At 38.5% G+C, this 15,997-nt stretch overlaps 1 protein-coding gene across 2 annotated transcripts in view; it reads left to right on the top strand.

The window, feature by feature from the left end:
• Positions 1 to 10,492, top strand: part of ASB7 (ankyrin repeat and SOCS box containing 7) — a 37,719-nt gene extending 27,227 nt beyond the window's left edge. For both annotated transcript variants that reach the window (XM_063142181.1, XM_063142182.1), the window contains one exon: positions 7,779 to 10,492. In XM_063142181.1, the coding sequence (XP_062998251.1) occupies positions 7,779 to 7,918 (140 nt within the window). In that variant the 3' untranslated portion in view covers positions 7,919 to 10,492. The remainder of the gene's footprint in view (positions 1 to 7,778) is intronic.
• Positions 10,493 to 15,997: the final 5,505 nt, after the last annotated feature.

The following is a 15,997-nucleotide window of genomic DNA, read 5'->3' as shown; positions in this document are numbered from 1 at the left end:
ACCAAGCCTCTTATTTGACCCTAAATAGCACAATGAAATACCCATTTTGCAGAAAGAAAACTGAAGATCCTCTAAGAAGTATACACACACCACAAATAAAACAAACATGTATGCAAGCCATCAGCAGTCCATACATGGGCACCCTTGTGTACACAGTCACCCACCCCATCCATTTTCTCTTTCACACGCATATACACACACACACATCCCATTCATCCAGCACACATATGCATTACATGCACCCACTCCCCTTCTCACAGCTACAGTCTCTCCCAGCTGCCTTCTCGCCCCTGGTTGCTATCTTCTGCACATTCCACCCATCACTATTTGCCCCTGCTACATTCTGCCCTGTTCTCCCTGCCCCCCAGTTGCTCCACAGCCCCACTCTAGCTCTTCCCCAGTAGATTATCAGGTGCTGGAGGGAATTTGTTTCTTTTTTTGTTTTTAAAAGCTTTTTTGAAGGGTTGCCTTGAGTTCTGCTAAGCACAGCCCAGGCTCCAGCTGTCCCACCATCTTAATTTCCCTAGAGGCGATAGCCCAAGAAGGATTCAGGGGAAATTAAGTTCATGGGGCAACTGGAGATGGGCCAGAATTGCACTTCATAGTCATGCTGGGATTTTTTATTAATATTTTTTTTAAAAAAATAAGAAAATTGGGAAAGGATCAGGGAGACCCTTGCATGTGCTGTGGTAGGGCTCTGTGGGTTTTGTGTGTAAGGCGACAATATTATCAAGCTATACGCTGAAGCAAGTTGTTGTGCAAATTCAACAGTAGCTGTTTAAAGAGCTGCTGTTGGATAGCTGTTTTTTCAGGTCATGGAAGTGTGGAAGAGGGAATCTTACTAATGCTTTTGTGCTTGCAAAACTGATTTTAACATAAATGGCTTGCCATTTATATGAGCCCTGCGAGTGCCTGAGGCTTTTTAAATAGCCATTTTTTCTTAATGTTTTGAGGTACTTTGTGGGTTTTGCTTGGAGCTTTGAAAAAAAAGGGGGGGAGGTAATTTTATGTTTTCACCAAGGCAAAGATGTATTAGGTAGAACTGTGAATTGCCCCTTTTCATCCCCTGACCTCTTTCCTAATTTGACAGTGATCACATGGACATTCTAAATAATGTTTGTAGATCATCTGTCCTTCCTTTAAAACATAACAATGCAAATAATAATAAAATACCCAAACCCAAGCTAAATCCTGAGCTATGCCAAGTATCATTTCAGCGGTTCTTGTCAGGGCCAGAACCCAAGTATGGCAGCATTTTCTTTTGTAGGTGCGTTAGAGCATCTTCTTAAATAATTACTTGGAGTTATTTTTATATGTTTTTAAAGTAGGTCTGCATTATTTTACTTTACTAGAATTTCATATATATTTCAACTTTAAAAAGGAATATGTTACTGTTTTCAGTCTTTAACACAGAAGGAAGAAAACTCAAATGTAGAGCATTGCTTTCCTAAAGTTCACTTTTTAAAATTTCCAACTGGCGTTCTGACGTAACCTAGGTAAAACAGTCCTTGTTCATAGGTTTATATTATAAAAGACAGTAAGCATAAGAAAGGAAAAGTTTCAACATCCTTTTTTTCTTTTCTTTTTTTTTTTTTGCCTCTAGTGGAAATGTTGAACCTTAGTGGACATGCAAATGACCAATCTGAGAAATATTATAATGATGGGAAATTATCTTTCTAATTTTCATTTGTATAACAAATGTTATACTAGAGAGCAAATCTCATTGTTTCTAATCTCAAGCTATCATTTTAAATGTAAGGTTAAACACTAGCTTTGTCCCATTTGGGGTAACTAGCCTGGGAGAGAGAGCATTTTCTTGTATAGAGATCTGTTATATAATAAGCCACAAGAATCTGAAATGGCTGCAAGAGGCAGCTTGTCCTGTCAAGTAGGGCAATTAAATAGTTTCTTTTTAACACGGTCACTTTTGTGCAACTAAAATGACAATTTTACCAAACAACAATCAAGCAAAGGAAAACTGGAGAAGGGAAAATACCAGTATAATGAAAAGTACATAATTGCTTTGGTTTTGGTACAGTGATTCATTCCCATATCTCAATTTTAGACCAGTTTACCTTTTGACAATGATGGGTTTTCATGCTATTTACAACAGACAAAAAAACAAAACGAAAAACAGATTCTGTGATCCTGACCTAGATTGCAGGTCATTTAGCTTTGTTATCCTGTAGTGAAACTGATTTATAGATGTAGTTTTGTGCTGTCTAAAAACTTTTAATGATTCAAAGTTTCGATGATGCTGGTAAATGGACTGTCTCTTCCTATATAATACATCTGAATGCCAATTGGCCCTGCTCAGTATTCCAAAGTTGCATGAAATTAGGACTCTGACTGCTGGAATCAGGATCTAAAAACTTTTCTTTTTCCTAAAGCTTTTAAAACTTGATGTTGTGCGGACTTTACACTGTTAGTTTTACCCTACCCTGTGCCTGCTTACCCTACCCTGTGCCTGTTTACCCTACCCTGTGCCTGTTTGCAGTCTCTTCCCCTCCTTATTGTTTTACTATGATTTTATTAGATTGTAAGCCTATGCGGCAGGGCCTTGCTATTTACTCTTTTACTCTGTACAGCACCATGTACATTGATGGTGCTATATAAATAAATAAATAAATAAATAATAATAATAATAATAATTAACCACTGTTGCCCCAGCTTTTGGAGAGCCTTACCTTTAGAGATGAGCAAGCCCTTATCTTTGAGTTTCCATATGCTTTTTGTTTTAGTGAATTTATCATTGGGTTTTTTTTTCTGGAAAGGCTTTTTAAATGTTGCTTGTGTGAACTGACAATTACTGTGATACAAAGAACTTCACAAAGAGTTCTGCATGCCCACAGACTTGGTCTTGTGTTTCACAAATTGCATGGCAAATGACTTTTGGAATGAAGGAACTTAGAAAAGTAGTTTATTATATGGCTTATTTCTTCTTTTCAGAGGAAAAAATCCTACTGGGTGTTCTGATGACCTTGGGCAAAAGCAAAGTTGCTCTTTGAATCCTAGCCTGTGTCTATTTTCCTTTGTAATATGTCGTTTGGGGTTTGTTATGCTTAATTTATGTTTGCTGCATTTGAGCCTCTGAGCAAAACAGGTTAAAATATTTTAAATAAAATAATACGTAGTGTAGTTTTTAGGCTGAAAGGAGCAAGAGTTTGTAAAAGTACTCCATGTCCCTATTGTGGAAATATCTTTTCAGAGTAGTGGCTGTTCACCTAATTTCTCCACCCTGATGTAATAATTGTTTTGAAAATCTAGTTGTTAGGTATGCATGTAGTCACATATGTTGTGCATCTGGTCACATATGGTGAACAAAAATTACGATTAAACAAACAGAATGCAATATTTTACAAACATTCATTGGGGATGTTGGATTCAGGTACTAAATTCTTCAGATAGGTATGCTTCTACACATAAATGTGGGCTAGTAACTTTTGTAGACTTTTATTTGCATGCTGTTAGGATAATATAGAAGGTACTGAGCATCTGACAGGATTTTTCAAGTGCTGCGCCCTTATGAATGGCTAAATGTTCGACTGCTTTTAAAATCTTTCTTGCAGGGAGCGGCTGAGTTAATCTTCTGCTTTACCTCTGTATTTAATAGAGAGGGGTGCTGCCATTGAGTTTTTTTTTTTTTACTGTTTTAGCTGGTGTACATGCTTCAAAAGTGACTTAGGTCACAATCATATGCATATTTAGACAGAAAAAGTCCTGCAACTCCCGGCATGTCTCCATCAGCCATGTTGGCTTGGAAATGCTGGGAGTTATAGGATTTTTTTCTGCCTAAACATGCATAGGGTTTCAAAAGATAGCAACGTGTCTATGCTTATATCAGATTGAATATAACTGGAAATCTAATGATTTCATATACATGTTGCAAATATTGTACAGTCTTAGAAATCTGCTTATATTTTCTGAAAGATGGCTAGATTTGGTTAATGAAGCATGAGAAAATGGTGATTAAAAGAGATCCTTTAACTAGGATTTCTGTAAATATGTCTCTTTAAGTTTCTGGAATTTCTGCTCCCACTGTTCTTGCCCACAAGCAGAAAAATGTTGAAAGGTAGAAAGCTGGCTGCCATTCAGGATTCTTTTCTTAAAAAGAAATGATTACTATGGGAGCATTGATTTCAAGGCCAAGTATGAGAACTTGCTTCTAAAAGTGAATAAATCTTATTCTTGAAACTCCCTTGTTTTATTTTTCTTATTAAAACTGCAGAACCATTTCAAAATCAAACTTAATGGCAAAGTAAACAACACGGTTGATTTCTGTATTCTGGAATCACTTGGTTTTACCATCCATGATGACAAAATATGCAGGCTGAGGGCTTACTTGCAGGGTCATTTTTAAGCACAAATTCATATTGACATAAATGTCTGTAGTGTAAGGGTAGCTGTGCAGGTGTGGATTGTGGTCCCAGTGCATGCATAAACAGAGCAGTGCTCCTATTGGTGTTGCAATACTTTTAGGAATGAAATACCTGCCATCAGCTGTCAAAATTTATTGATGTTATGAAGCCAATGTGTTCTCCAGTATATATGTCTGATACCTAGTCTAGAAACAGTAATCCACTGTTGTGTTTGTATCCCGTTGTGTTCAAGATTTTAGAAATTTGCATAGTTCCTTGCTTCCCCTTCATCCTCACAACAACCTGAGAATACTACACCCAAATCTTCCTCCCATGTCATCTGTTATGTAAAAAAACCCTCTACACTGAAATGTAGTAAGTTCTGACTATAAGTAATTCACCAAATAAATTTTAAACAATTTGTTCCTTTTAAACAAATGCACACAATTTCTCCCAAGTCTGATGATCAAACCATGCTTCATCCCTCCAGCATTCCACATGCCGTATGATGCTATCTGACATCATTTGCTGACGCACTACGTGAAGGATCGTGGCCAGCGACCACGCTTTGCTGCACTCAAACTTTCCTAGTCAGGGAAGCCCCATGCACAGTGAAGCTGCCACAGGTGGACAATCCACCTGGCCCATCAGCCACAGCACTTCACCCACAAGCCGCCTTCCCCCATTGGGTCAATGTGGGACAGATGAGACTGAGCTGGCTGGGCCTTCCTTCACTAAGGAAAGCCTGGACAGAGCAAAGCCACCCTGGGTTTGGATGCTGCTTGCTGTCCCTATGGGAACAGACTTGGGAAGTGCTGTAAAGAGTGTCAGCGAGGAGTCAGGTGCCTCCTCCAGGCATCTCTCGCCATCGACTGTTACTCTCTCGAAATAATTTCCCTTTTTAAACCCAAGTATCTAATTTATCATCAAGACTTTTTAACATATTTCTGCTTTCGTCATTAAACCTGTTATCTCTTCTTCTTCTTCTTCTTCTTCTTCTTCTTCTTCTTCTTCTTCTTCCACAACTTCCTATTTATCCTGTTGGGTGTCAGTCTTCTAATAATCTAAATTCCTTTGTAAAAATATTTTTAACTGTGTCCACTAGAGACAACTGATCTCATCTCATCTGATTATTTTATTGAGTTTTTAAGGCACACGTATCCACAAAGGTAACTGTCTAATGGACATAAAATCAAGTGCTCCCCCATACATTAAAGTATAACCTCAACTATATATTTTCAACTTATTCTCCATATTGCGTTCAGTCCAAACATAGAATTAATATCAAAAACTAAAGTTTGTTTTTTATTTCATTCTTTTAAAAATTATATTCGTGTTATTTTAATAACATCCTACCATATAACATCCTACTATATATGTTGCACATCTCCCATGTTGCAAGTAAATTCTAGAAAACAAAGAGGAAATGCACATAGTTCTCCAATAAATCTTACATAATTTGTAAACAATAAATTCCTTCTAAATACTACATGGCACTACTCCTTATGTATTACAATTCATATTTTACAAATCCATATAAAAAGAACAATGATCTGTTCCTTATCTGTTGAGAAATTAAGTCACAAAAATAGCAAACAAATCAGTCACCCAATAAATTCTAATTAATGTTTTCAAAGTAAATTTCTAAGTAACTGCCTAGTAATATTGTTTAAAGGTCCAAACTTTTGTAATTTCCTGGCCTTGCTGGAAATTACAAACCCTCCAGCATTGCCCTTATGCAACACCCATGGTCCATGCCCATGGTGCAGTCTTTGGTCATACATCATTCTTAAATAGTGCACTACCTGAAAGTGGGTCTTTGCAGGTGGTCCATACAAGAAATAGATTTTGTTGTACCCTTCTTCACACCTGCCATCGTGGAAAATGTTCCACGGTTACCGGACAACTGCTGTCATCTCTGGGGCACTTTGCTCAAAATCTTCTATTTTCTGTCACTTTGAAGCAACAGTGAGCAAATGTCGTGTGTGTGTGTGTGTGTGTGTTTAAAGTAGTTTAAGTTGAAAGCAGGCTTTTTAACCATTGGCTATTCCAAAACACTTGAAAATCTTCCGACGATACTTTTTAGCAGTGGAATAAAAATTACTAATGAAAGCCTTCCTTAAATTTCCAAAAATGTGCCACCGATAAAAATAGGTGGAGAATGGCAAATGGAATTTGTTTTGATACCATTATATTTCTGAAGGCAAGATGCTGGCTTTGGAAGCCTTTTAATTGTTCTACCTAATCTCTCTTTTAATCCAAACCCAAAGACCTTTCCAAATTTGGCAAAGGCTCTACACTTATTACCTCTTAATAATCACTAGGCAGAGCTTAACTCATCACCTTCTTTACTTGCCTCGTTTTTGCCAAATTGCTAATAACATTTTACATTTGCCAAATGAAGGTTCACTGGTGTTGGTCTATAATCCTTTCCTCCCTCCCTTTTTCATTCAGATGCAACCAAGAATGAGTAAGTGCTCCAGACACCAAAAGCCAATGGTTGTGGCAACTGGTGCTTAATACTGGAAATGCCCATTATTAGCACATTCCCAGGAAATGCTCTTCAGCTTATCAGGGGAAAATGTCAAGACGCTTAATAATCAGCTCTTGAGGGATTCTGTCTTAAGTGTAGATTGACTTCCCATCCGTTCTTCCATTTTTCTCAGAGTTTTCATTGTGTTCGATTACAGATACGGAGGCTGTGTATTTTCTATAGATTACAGTGAATATTCATCTTTTGACAGTCACTTGTAAATGCTGATATGACAATCACAGGGAATTGTTGTGAATGTCTAAAAACTGCAAGGGCACGCTATTGAAAGTTGCCTAAATTGAGTTTGTTAGCAGTCACTGGTGTTTGTCAAAAAATGAGAATGTACAGGTATTTTGGGACATTCATAAAATATACCTAGGATTCAGTCTTCACATGTGAAAACCGACGTGCACCAACTTCTGGGCATGCTCTGTGAAGTATATATTCTAGCATACTCCTGCTTAATAACAAATGTTTTTAGTTAAGGTTGAGTAGGCAATTCTACTTTGACTTCTGTCATCCCACTGTGGATTTCGTTTAAACTTGTTTTTTGACATTTTGGACAGAGCACATCATTTGCATACAGAAGGCCCTAGGTTCACTTCCTAGCATCCCCACTTAAAAGACTGCCAAGTTGCAGGGCTATAAAATAGCTTCCTGAGACCTGCTGCTAATAGTCTGATTTAAGGCAGCTTGACTGAAAACTGACATTTTTCCCATTAAACAATTATCTGTTCCATTTCATAGTGTAGGAGAAGAGGGCTTCTACTTGTCTGCTTCATCTCTCTCTCTCTCTCTCTCTCTCTCTCTCTCTCTCTCTCTCTCTCTTTTCTTGCTCATGTCAATATTGTTTTAATGATATTCTAATACTTTTGTCTCCTTTTTAGGACAGCCCCGGAACTTGCAAGATCTATGCCGAATTAAAATCCGCCAGTGTATAGGCCTTCAAAACCTCAAACTACTTGATGAACTACCAATTGCCAAGGTCATGAAAGACTACTTAAAACACAAATTTGATGACATCTGACATTTCTCAAAAGATTGGGACAATAAGCAAGATTAGTTTATATTCCAGATACCTTTCAAAGGCTGGTCACCTTGCACAACGTATATCCTATGCAATTTCTGATTTTTTGTTTTTTCCGAGAAGTCAGAAGGCAGGTATACAATTCCTTTGGGCGGAGGGGTGTTTTATACCAAATGTTAGAAGGTCTTAATTTTTTGATTTCTTGGTCCAAGTTTACAAAATCCAAGCTTTCTATACAACTTTACACTTGTGGGTTTGGGTTTAATTTTTTGCAAGGGATGTTTTTGTTTTGTTTTTTAAGCATCATTTTTAAAAACTAAAACTTGCAACATCTGAATGAAGAAGGAACGTCACTTGTTCAAAGGAAGCCTTCCCCCCACCCTCACCCCCTGTAGCATGTGTAATACTGTGAGATGGCTGAGTGAATGCTAAACAAAATAAAGGCAGGAGACATAAGGGAGAAATCCACCAGGTGCTGTTGTGTTCCTCTATTCATGGAGAAACCTAAGCAATCCCTCTGAAATGGGCGGGGGGTGGGGGCTGCATGGCAACAGTGCTTGGTGAATTAAACCCACTAGCACTGCTCCTGTACAAAGGACCAACATGGGCACCACTTATGCCCCGTAAAGTGTTCTGGCAATTGATTGGATTCCATATGGACACAATTTTCTGCCCGTACGGAGCTTTTCTCAGAATCATAGCTCAGGCTTGTAACTAGGGTGTTCGGAGTTTACTATAAACATGGCAACTCTTTGGAAACATTGCCACCTTCATTATTATTATTATCATTATTATTTTTAAGTACAAGTTCGATTTTTAACATAATTATTGTAGTTCAGATGTCCATATGTCTTATCCCCCTTTGATGCCAGTACATGGATTGCTGTTTGTAATTAAGTTTTACACTGCTCAGATGCCTCTGTGGTCTCTGTGTATTTCTCTCTCTCTAAAAGCATTAACAAAAAAACAAATCTAATTTCAAAGCAAACACATCCTGTTTTTCATATAGTGCTTCACATACAATTTTTTTTTTCAATTTATATTTTCTTCATCCACATGTGACTTTCACACATTCCTACCCTGGCCTCAACATGATGTTTGTTACTATTGGAATTGCTGCTCTATTATTTTTTGTTATCCCCTCCCAAATTTCAAAGACATCTAATTTGAACTGTTGTGTCTCATATTTGACTTTCCCATGCAAGAGGCCAATTTGTGCTGTAAAGACCAGTTTCTGAGCTAGCAATTTGTTTTTAATCTTTTTAAAAGGGGCTCCGTAATTTACTCTTATGTTTTCAGCTTGGTTGATATTAAGGTTGGGTTGATCCAAACTTCTACCTTGCTCATATGGACCATGTGAAATCCACTCTCTCTCTCAAAAAAAAAAAAAAAATCCTGCAAATGTCAATTGAACACACATACTCATGCGCACACTCGCCTCTTGCCTACAGCAGATCTGAGCAAAACTGACATCTAAAGTTCTCAGATCTGAATGTGAACCCTGTGTATACAATTTACTTTCAGAGGTATATTGAAGCATTAATTATTGATCATAACCATCACAAAATTCGCATTGGTCCTGGCCCCTTTTGGTCTCTGAGAATTACAACCTCACTCTAACGAGAGTTTCTCACTAGCAAGGAAATAGTCATCTGAGCAAACATCTTGCAAAAGCCCAGTTTGTGCTTTTTAGCTTGAAACTGGTATATTATTATATTGATCACATCGACTGCTATGGGTATTGTCGATAAAGCCTGTTCATTGACGGATGTTGAGATGATCACAAATTGGTTTCTGACAGTTGTCCTCTTTATATTTCAGTGGCTTTATCAAGCTCTGCCATGATTTTGAGACCTGGAGCTTTTTTATTCAATCTCAAATTTGACACAGATTATATTAGGGGAATACTGTTCTCTCTCGCTGAACTGTTGCCAGTTTTCAAGCACAGCCCTTCCCCTACTTTCTTGAAGGGCAAACAGGAGGCAGGTAATTTGGGATCAATTCCACTTCTTAACTGATAATTCGTGAGAGCAGCAGTGGTACCCATTTTCATAAGCATCACTCCTATTGCTGTTAAGGGCCTACAAGGAACTATGATAGTAAGGATGGCGTTTTGCTCTGTTAGCCCTCGGTTAAGCAAGCAAGCAACAGATTCATGACTCAGCAGCATAAGGTAACGGACTAGTGGCTTTTTTCCCTTTCATCAAGCATCCCTTCTACTTAAGTAGTTGCCAGACGAAAGTGTGGTGTTTGCTGAAGAACAGTAATTGAATGGCCAACTAGTCCCTGTCCCCCCATTAACTGTAGCCATAGTCAAGTCAAGTGTGTGATTTGCTATAGTGAATGCAAGGATTTTACATGCTTTGGAGAACAAGGCCCGTATTTTCTAGTAGCTTAGCTACTGTTAAGTTTTGATCCAAGAAAAGTTCAAAAAGCCCTCCAATGGTCAATCTTTTCTGATTTTTAGGTTCTTTGGTATCTAAGACCCCCAAACCAGAGGAAGTTAGTCGTGCTTACGTGTGGTGAGTTGACACAATAGAGTTGAAGGTCGGAATCAGTTTGGTTGACGTTCTTTTTTTTTTAAAAAAAAAAAGTGATAGTGCATTCTTAACAGCCTAGTTGTCTCTACTGGTTCAGGGATCCATTGTAAGGTGAATTTTATTCTGTCTTGCTGCTGTGACTTTAAAAAAATATATAAATGTCTTGCTGATAACAGAAGTGCTATTTAATGAAATGTATAATTCCATTTATTTATTTGTTTGAGGTTTTGTTTTTGTGTTTCCCCCATGTTTTGAATCGACACACTTTTATGAAGTTCACGTTAGGTCAGAAAATGAAATTCCCTGGACCCACTTTGAGAGCCTTCCTTTCAGTAAACTTTAAGGAAATGGGAGAAGGGAGAACTTTGGGTCCCAATTCTGTAGAACATTAAGCTCTTGAATTATTAAGTAACTGAGTAGTCTATCCTCTTTGCTTTGCTTTATTTTATTTTATTTTTAATGCTGAGGGAATTCCATAGCATATGTACTATGTTGAATTGGGCCAAAGGGGAGAATTTCCTGTGTGAATACCTCCACGCAGGCATGACTGGATGAAGCAGTGCGGTAGATTTTTACCTATTTGAGCGAACATAACTTCTTTATCGGACTGAGAATTGGAAGGGAAAGATGTTGATGTATTTTAGTTTTACAGCTAGAAAATGATGGGAAGTTTCCATTAAATGTTTGGGTTTAATCCAAAAAGACAAGAGCATCTATCCCAGACCTGTTACCATTTCTTGAATATTTTTTTTAACTTTTAAACCATTTTTTTTTTAAAAAAAACAAAGCATACACAAATTGGCAAACGCACCAAAGAAACGGACAAAATGATGATCATTAGCAAACCACAAACCTCATTCTATTGAAAACAAAACCAGAGTTTGTAAATATTCCTGTTTATAAATGTACAGCAGAGTGTGTGTTCTTTTAGATTATTTAATTACCATATTTCTAATCTATTTACAATATTAGAGACCATATTTGTTAATTCCAAAGGCTTCTGTTTGGATTGGGGTTTTTTGTTTTTGTTTTTGCTTAATTCATTACTCGTGCTAGGAACAACTTTGCCCTCCTTGGGACAGCATGAAGACACAGTAATTCTGTATTTGTTAGTATTTGGTACTTTGTATGGACAAAGAGGAATAAGACCCAATGTGCGAGTGACTCTGTCTCCCTGCAAATGGTGGCTTGTAAATCTAGAGCCAGCCATAAGAATATGCACTTCCTCTCCACTCATACCATGGATTTCTCGTGTGTATCCCCCGCCTTAACAAGGGCTTATTTTTACATCTACAGCAACCAGGATTCCCAAACCCATTTCAAATCCTGGTTAAGAGAAATCTTGGTTTAGCAATAACCACAGTTAGCAGTAGTACAGATGTAATACTAAACCATGGTTAAAGCTAATAACAGAAGGGAGGAAGAAATTGTGCCCAATAGAGAGGAAAGCAGAGTTCCCGAGGCTAGGTCCTGGTTCACAAATCATGGTTTCCAGGGTGCTTGCATTTTATTTGCACTAGGGTCAAATGATTGAGAATACAGTTGGCCACAAACTTTGCCTACAAAAGCTCCCATGAAGCAAAATAGTGGTTCTTCTGCTGTGGCAAGCTCTGTCCATTTCAGTAGGGCTTGCGATGGAGACTTTCGCTGTGGATTCATTACCTGCTTGCCAGGGTTTTCTTTTAATGGAAGGTAGACTAAGGAAATTTGAAATCCAGGTCTAACTTGATAAGGTGAGCTATCGGAAATCTCACTGTGGGGAAGGATGACATACTGTTTTGCCCGCTATTCTTATCTTCCACACAGCTCTTTGTGTGTTAGCAATATCGTAACCTATTTCGTTCTCCCTTTTGTAATGTAAGGTTTTGCGTTGGGTCATTTTGAATTAAAATAATTTACCAAATTCTTTTAAATATGCTTCATCTCTTTTTTAAACAAAATAAAAATCTGATGGAAAACCTGTTGCTAAGCAGTAGTTGAGGAAGAGCCAAAAAGAGGCAGTTGCTCAGCAGAGCCGGTGGCACCTTCCTTCCGAGCTAGTTCTCAGCGTTGCTCTCGGCTCTGTGGTTAGGTGCTCCATCTTCGTCTTTTTTAGGGTAAGGTCTTGTCATTTCCTTCCATGCATACTCTAAAAGCCCCTAAGAGCTCTTAATTGATGATTCCATGGCTCCCATTCACACCTCTCTTCCCAAGATTATGTTGTTGGTTAAGCTAGAAGGGAATGTGGAGAATTTAATGATAATGCTTAGCATATTTATTTATTTTAAAGATACATGTCCTGCCTTTTCAATTCTAGGAGCTCTAAAGCATCTTACAGGAGATTAAAACGAATAAAATAAAACACTTGACAATTAAGACAATTAAAATCAGCTGCAGAGCATTATCTGTGTCACAAGCAGTACAATTATGCTCTCTTAAAGGCTTGAGCAAATAAAACCAACTTTTATATGGTACCTAAAAAAACGGAAAGTGGTCACCAGCTGGACATGTTGGAGTTGGGAATAAGGAGGAACTATATGTAAGGTATATTATATTTCATGCTTTGTTGGTTGTCAATTTTAGTAATCCTTTAAGCCACTGTTTAGGCCTAAAGTGTCCTAGGAAGCAGGCAGGAACCTTTGAGTACTGCTTCCCTTGATGCTCTAGAAATGAGGTGTCTATGGCAGGAACCATAGAGCCTCTTCCTAGAGCATTTTTCCTCCCTTTTCTTTTGCTGGCCACAGATGCTGGGGAACTGCCAGGCAGGGCTTGGGGGGCACTTGTAACCTGCAGGGGGCACTTTTTGCACCCCTGCTTTAAGGCATATGTAAACTGTCCCCATATAACAGAAGCGGGATTGAGGCTGAAGCACGATGAATTTGCCAAAGCTGCTCAGTGAGCTCATTGCAAAGGTGAGATTTGAACCACGTCTTAGTTCTGTTTAGTCTCCTAGCTTGGAGTTTCTCAAACTAGTCCATGAGCTCCGTTCACCCAGTCTGGAAAGGTTGCAGAACCATCAAGAATATCTGTACTTGGTCCTGCATTTAACTTATTGCTTGACAGTGATCAAGGGCATTTAGACAAGGACATATAACTTGTGCATGACTCGATTTTCATCTCTTGCTGCCCTCAAGTCAAATACAGAAGCAGGTTGGATGCCAAACCTGACTTGAGATGAAGGCTGACAAACATTGCACCTGATTTCACAGTACTTTGCTCACAAAAGCAGGCACAACCATTGCATTAGAAAAGCAAGACTACGGTTAGTAGAATAAGAGCTACGTATGTGCTTTGATTTGTAGAACAAACAAACAAAAGTGGTCCGCTGAGACATTGAGCAATTGGTTCATGAAAAAAAAAGCTTCAGAACTACCATCTTAGCCAATACACTAACACTCAACTCTAGATTTAGATTATTATTTTTAGTTGCCAGGTAAACGGCCACAAGGATTCTACAGAAGTGTGCAGTCCAAATGGACCCTTTCCTGGTTCTTTTCTTTGGCAGAATTTTTGCAGTTCCTGCTGGCTTCCGAATAGTCTGGGTGGATTTGGAAGCCTAAAGCCATTCATCTGACATCTTACTGTAAATTATCCGCCAGTTTATGTATTTCATTTCCTGTGTTAGTTCATTTGTCAGCAGACAAACGATACATGTTAATGTTTACAGAAATGATGGCCCTGCAGGCTGTTGACAAGATATTTATACATAGGGTAGCAGATTCCTTTCAAAAATGTGTTTGGCTTCTGTTATGAAAAAAATTGGGCTTTTATAACAGTCGGCTTTTTAATGAGGCGTAAGCACCTCTCTGCATTGTTTTATTAAGCTGTTGGGTGCAGCACTTGGTTAATCCTTATGTTCCGGATCTGTTTTCCCCTCACAAACAAACTTTGTCCAGCAGCTGAGGATCTTGTGTTCCTTAAAGCAGGGATGGCCAACTAGCATCCTAGTGACTGAAACCTTGCCCTGCCAGCCCTATGGTATTTTAATGACTTCTAAGAAAAATGCTGTGCAAGAAAGGTACTCAGCACCTGTTGAAACTCAAGAGTTTGTGTGCAATGTCCAGCCCTAGCTATACACCCTCATCTTTACCAAATGCAACTCAGATGTTGTCAGGTCAGCAGAGGATTTTAACGTTCAGTCAGGCTCGTATAGGAAAAAGTTGTTCTTCAAGTATGCTGGTCCCTGACAATTTAGGGCTTTAAAAGTCATAATCATCACTTTGAATTGGGCCCACAAATGGACTGCAAATCTAGTGTTGAGTTTGCAGTGAGGGAGCCTGGGTACCACATTCTTTATAGATTTAGTATTTATTATAATCTCCTTTTTGGCCATCAGGTATGTTAAAAGCCAATCACAACACTTAGGAAGTATGTTAGGAAGTTATTTTTTTCTAACACACCACCAATGTCCATTCCCAGTATCTTATCCCATGCTATGGCGGCATGTTTCTACTGTCCGGATGTCTCAGACCCTCTTGCTCTTCTACCATTTTGTAACTGAGTAAATAAAACTCTTGCCATTCTTCTGTCGGTTCGAAAGCACTCTTCCCAGAATATAGTTGCACTTCCCCAAACAGTTGTGCCCTTAAGCATCCAGCCTTGGCAGTTGCCTGAAGGCTGTTTTGGCTCTAGTGGCATTAAATTACCTCTGCAGTCATCAGATGATTGCCAAAGAATTTTTATTTATTTATTTATTGCATTTCTATACCGCCCAATAGCCGAAGCTCTCTGGGCGGTTCACAAATGCTGACTAATGCTACCAGCTCTTTGGTAATAGCAAACTATTTTGGGAATCCATTTGCCTGGATGCTATACATTTTGCTCCCTTCCAGAGTTAGAGCAATCTTTACGACCCAGAAGACAAGACAAGGAGAAGGCACATGCTGTTTTGCATCAGGTGGAACATTAACCACTTGTGAAGGAGCCAATTTGAATGACAAAATGCAGCTCTGGGCCTTAGCGCAGTGGTAGAGCACATGCTTTGCATGCAAAAAAGTCCCGGGTTCAATTCCTAGTTAGGGTCGGGGAAGACCCCAGTCTAAAACCCTGGAGAGCCGCCATCGATCAGTGTAGACAATATTTCACTAGATGGACTGACATAAGACTACTTCCTATGTTCTTTATCATCCTAGACTAGAGCATGTATTACCCATCGAATACAGAACCAGGCCATCCTTGCTTTAAAGCAAAGCAAAGATTGTCTCACATCATAGCACTGTTACATCAGGGGCAAAAATTGCAGGCCTGATCAGCATTATTTAATGGCTAATAAGTGGGCTTACTGTCCCTGAGAAACTTAGAGATGAGTCTCGATTGGTTTTTCAAAACCACAAAGTTACTGATGTTCTAGGACCTTTTCCCCTCTCTGTAGAATTTTCTGCTGTCTTCAAGTCCCAATAACTAATAATGGATACTGTTGTTTTTATACTGTTTTTATGTTTTTTAAATTTTTGTATACTTTTAATGTTTACTATTTTTAATTGTTGTAAACCACCCAGAGAGCTTTGGCTGTGGGGCGGTATATAAATGTAATTAATTAATTAAATAAATAAATAAATAA

The sequence above is a fragment of the Elgaria multicarinata genome, chromosome 16 (genome assembly GCF_023053635.1).
Source record: "Elgaria multicarinata webbii isolate HBS135686 ecotype San Diego chromosome 16, rElgMul1.1.pri, whole genome shotgun sequence".
NCBI lineage: Eukaryota > Metazoa > Chordata > Lepidosauria > Squamata > Anguidae > Elgaria > Elgaria multicarinata.
The sequence above is the reverse complement of the archived record's forward strand: the minus strand, read 5'-3'. Positions and strand labels throughout refer to the sequence as shown.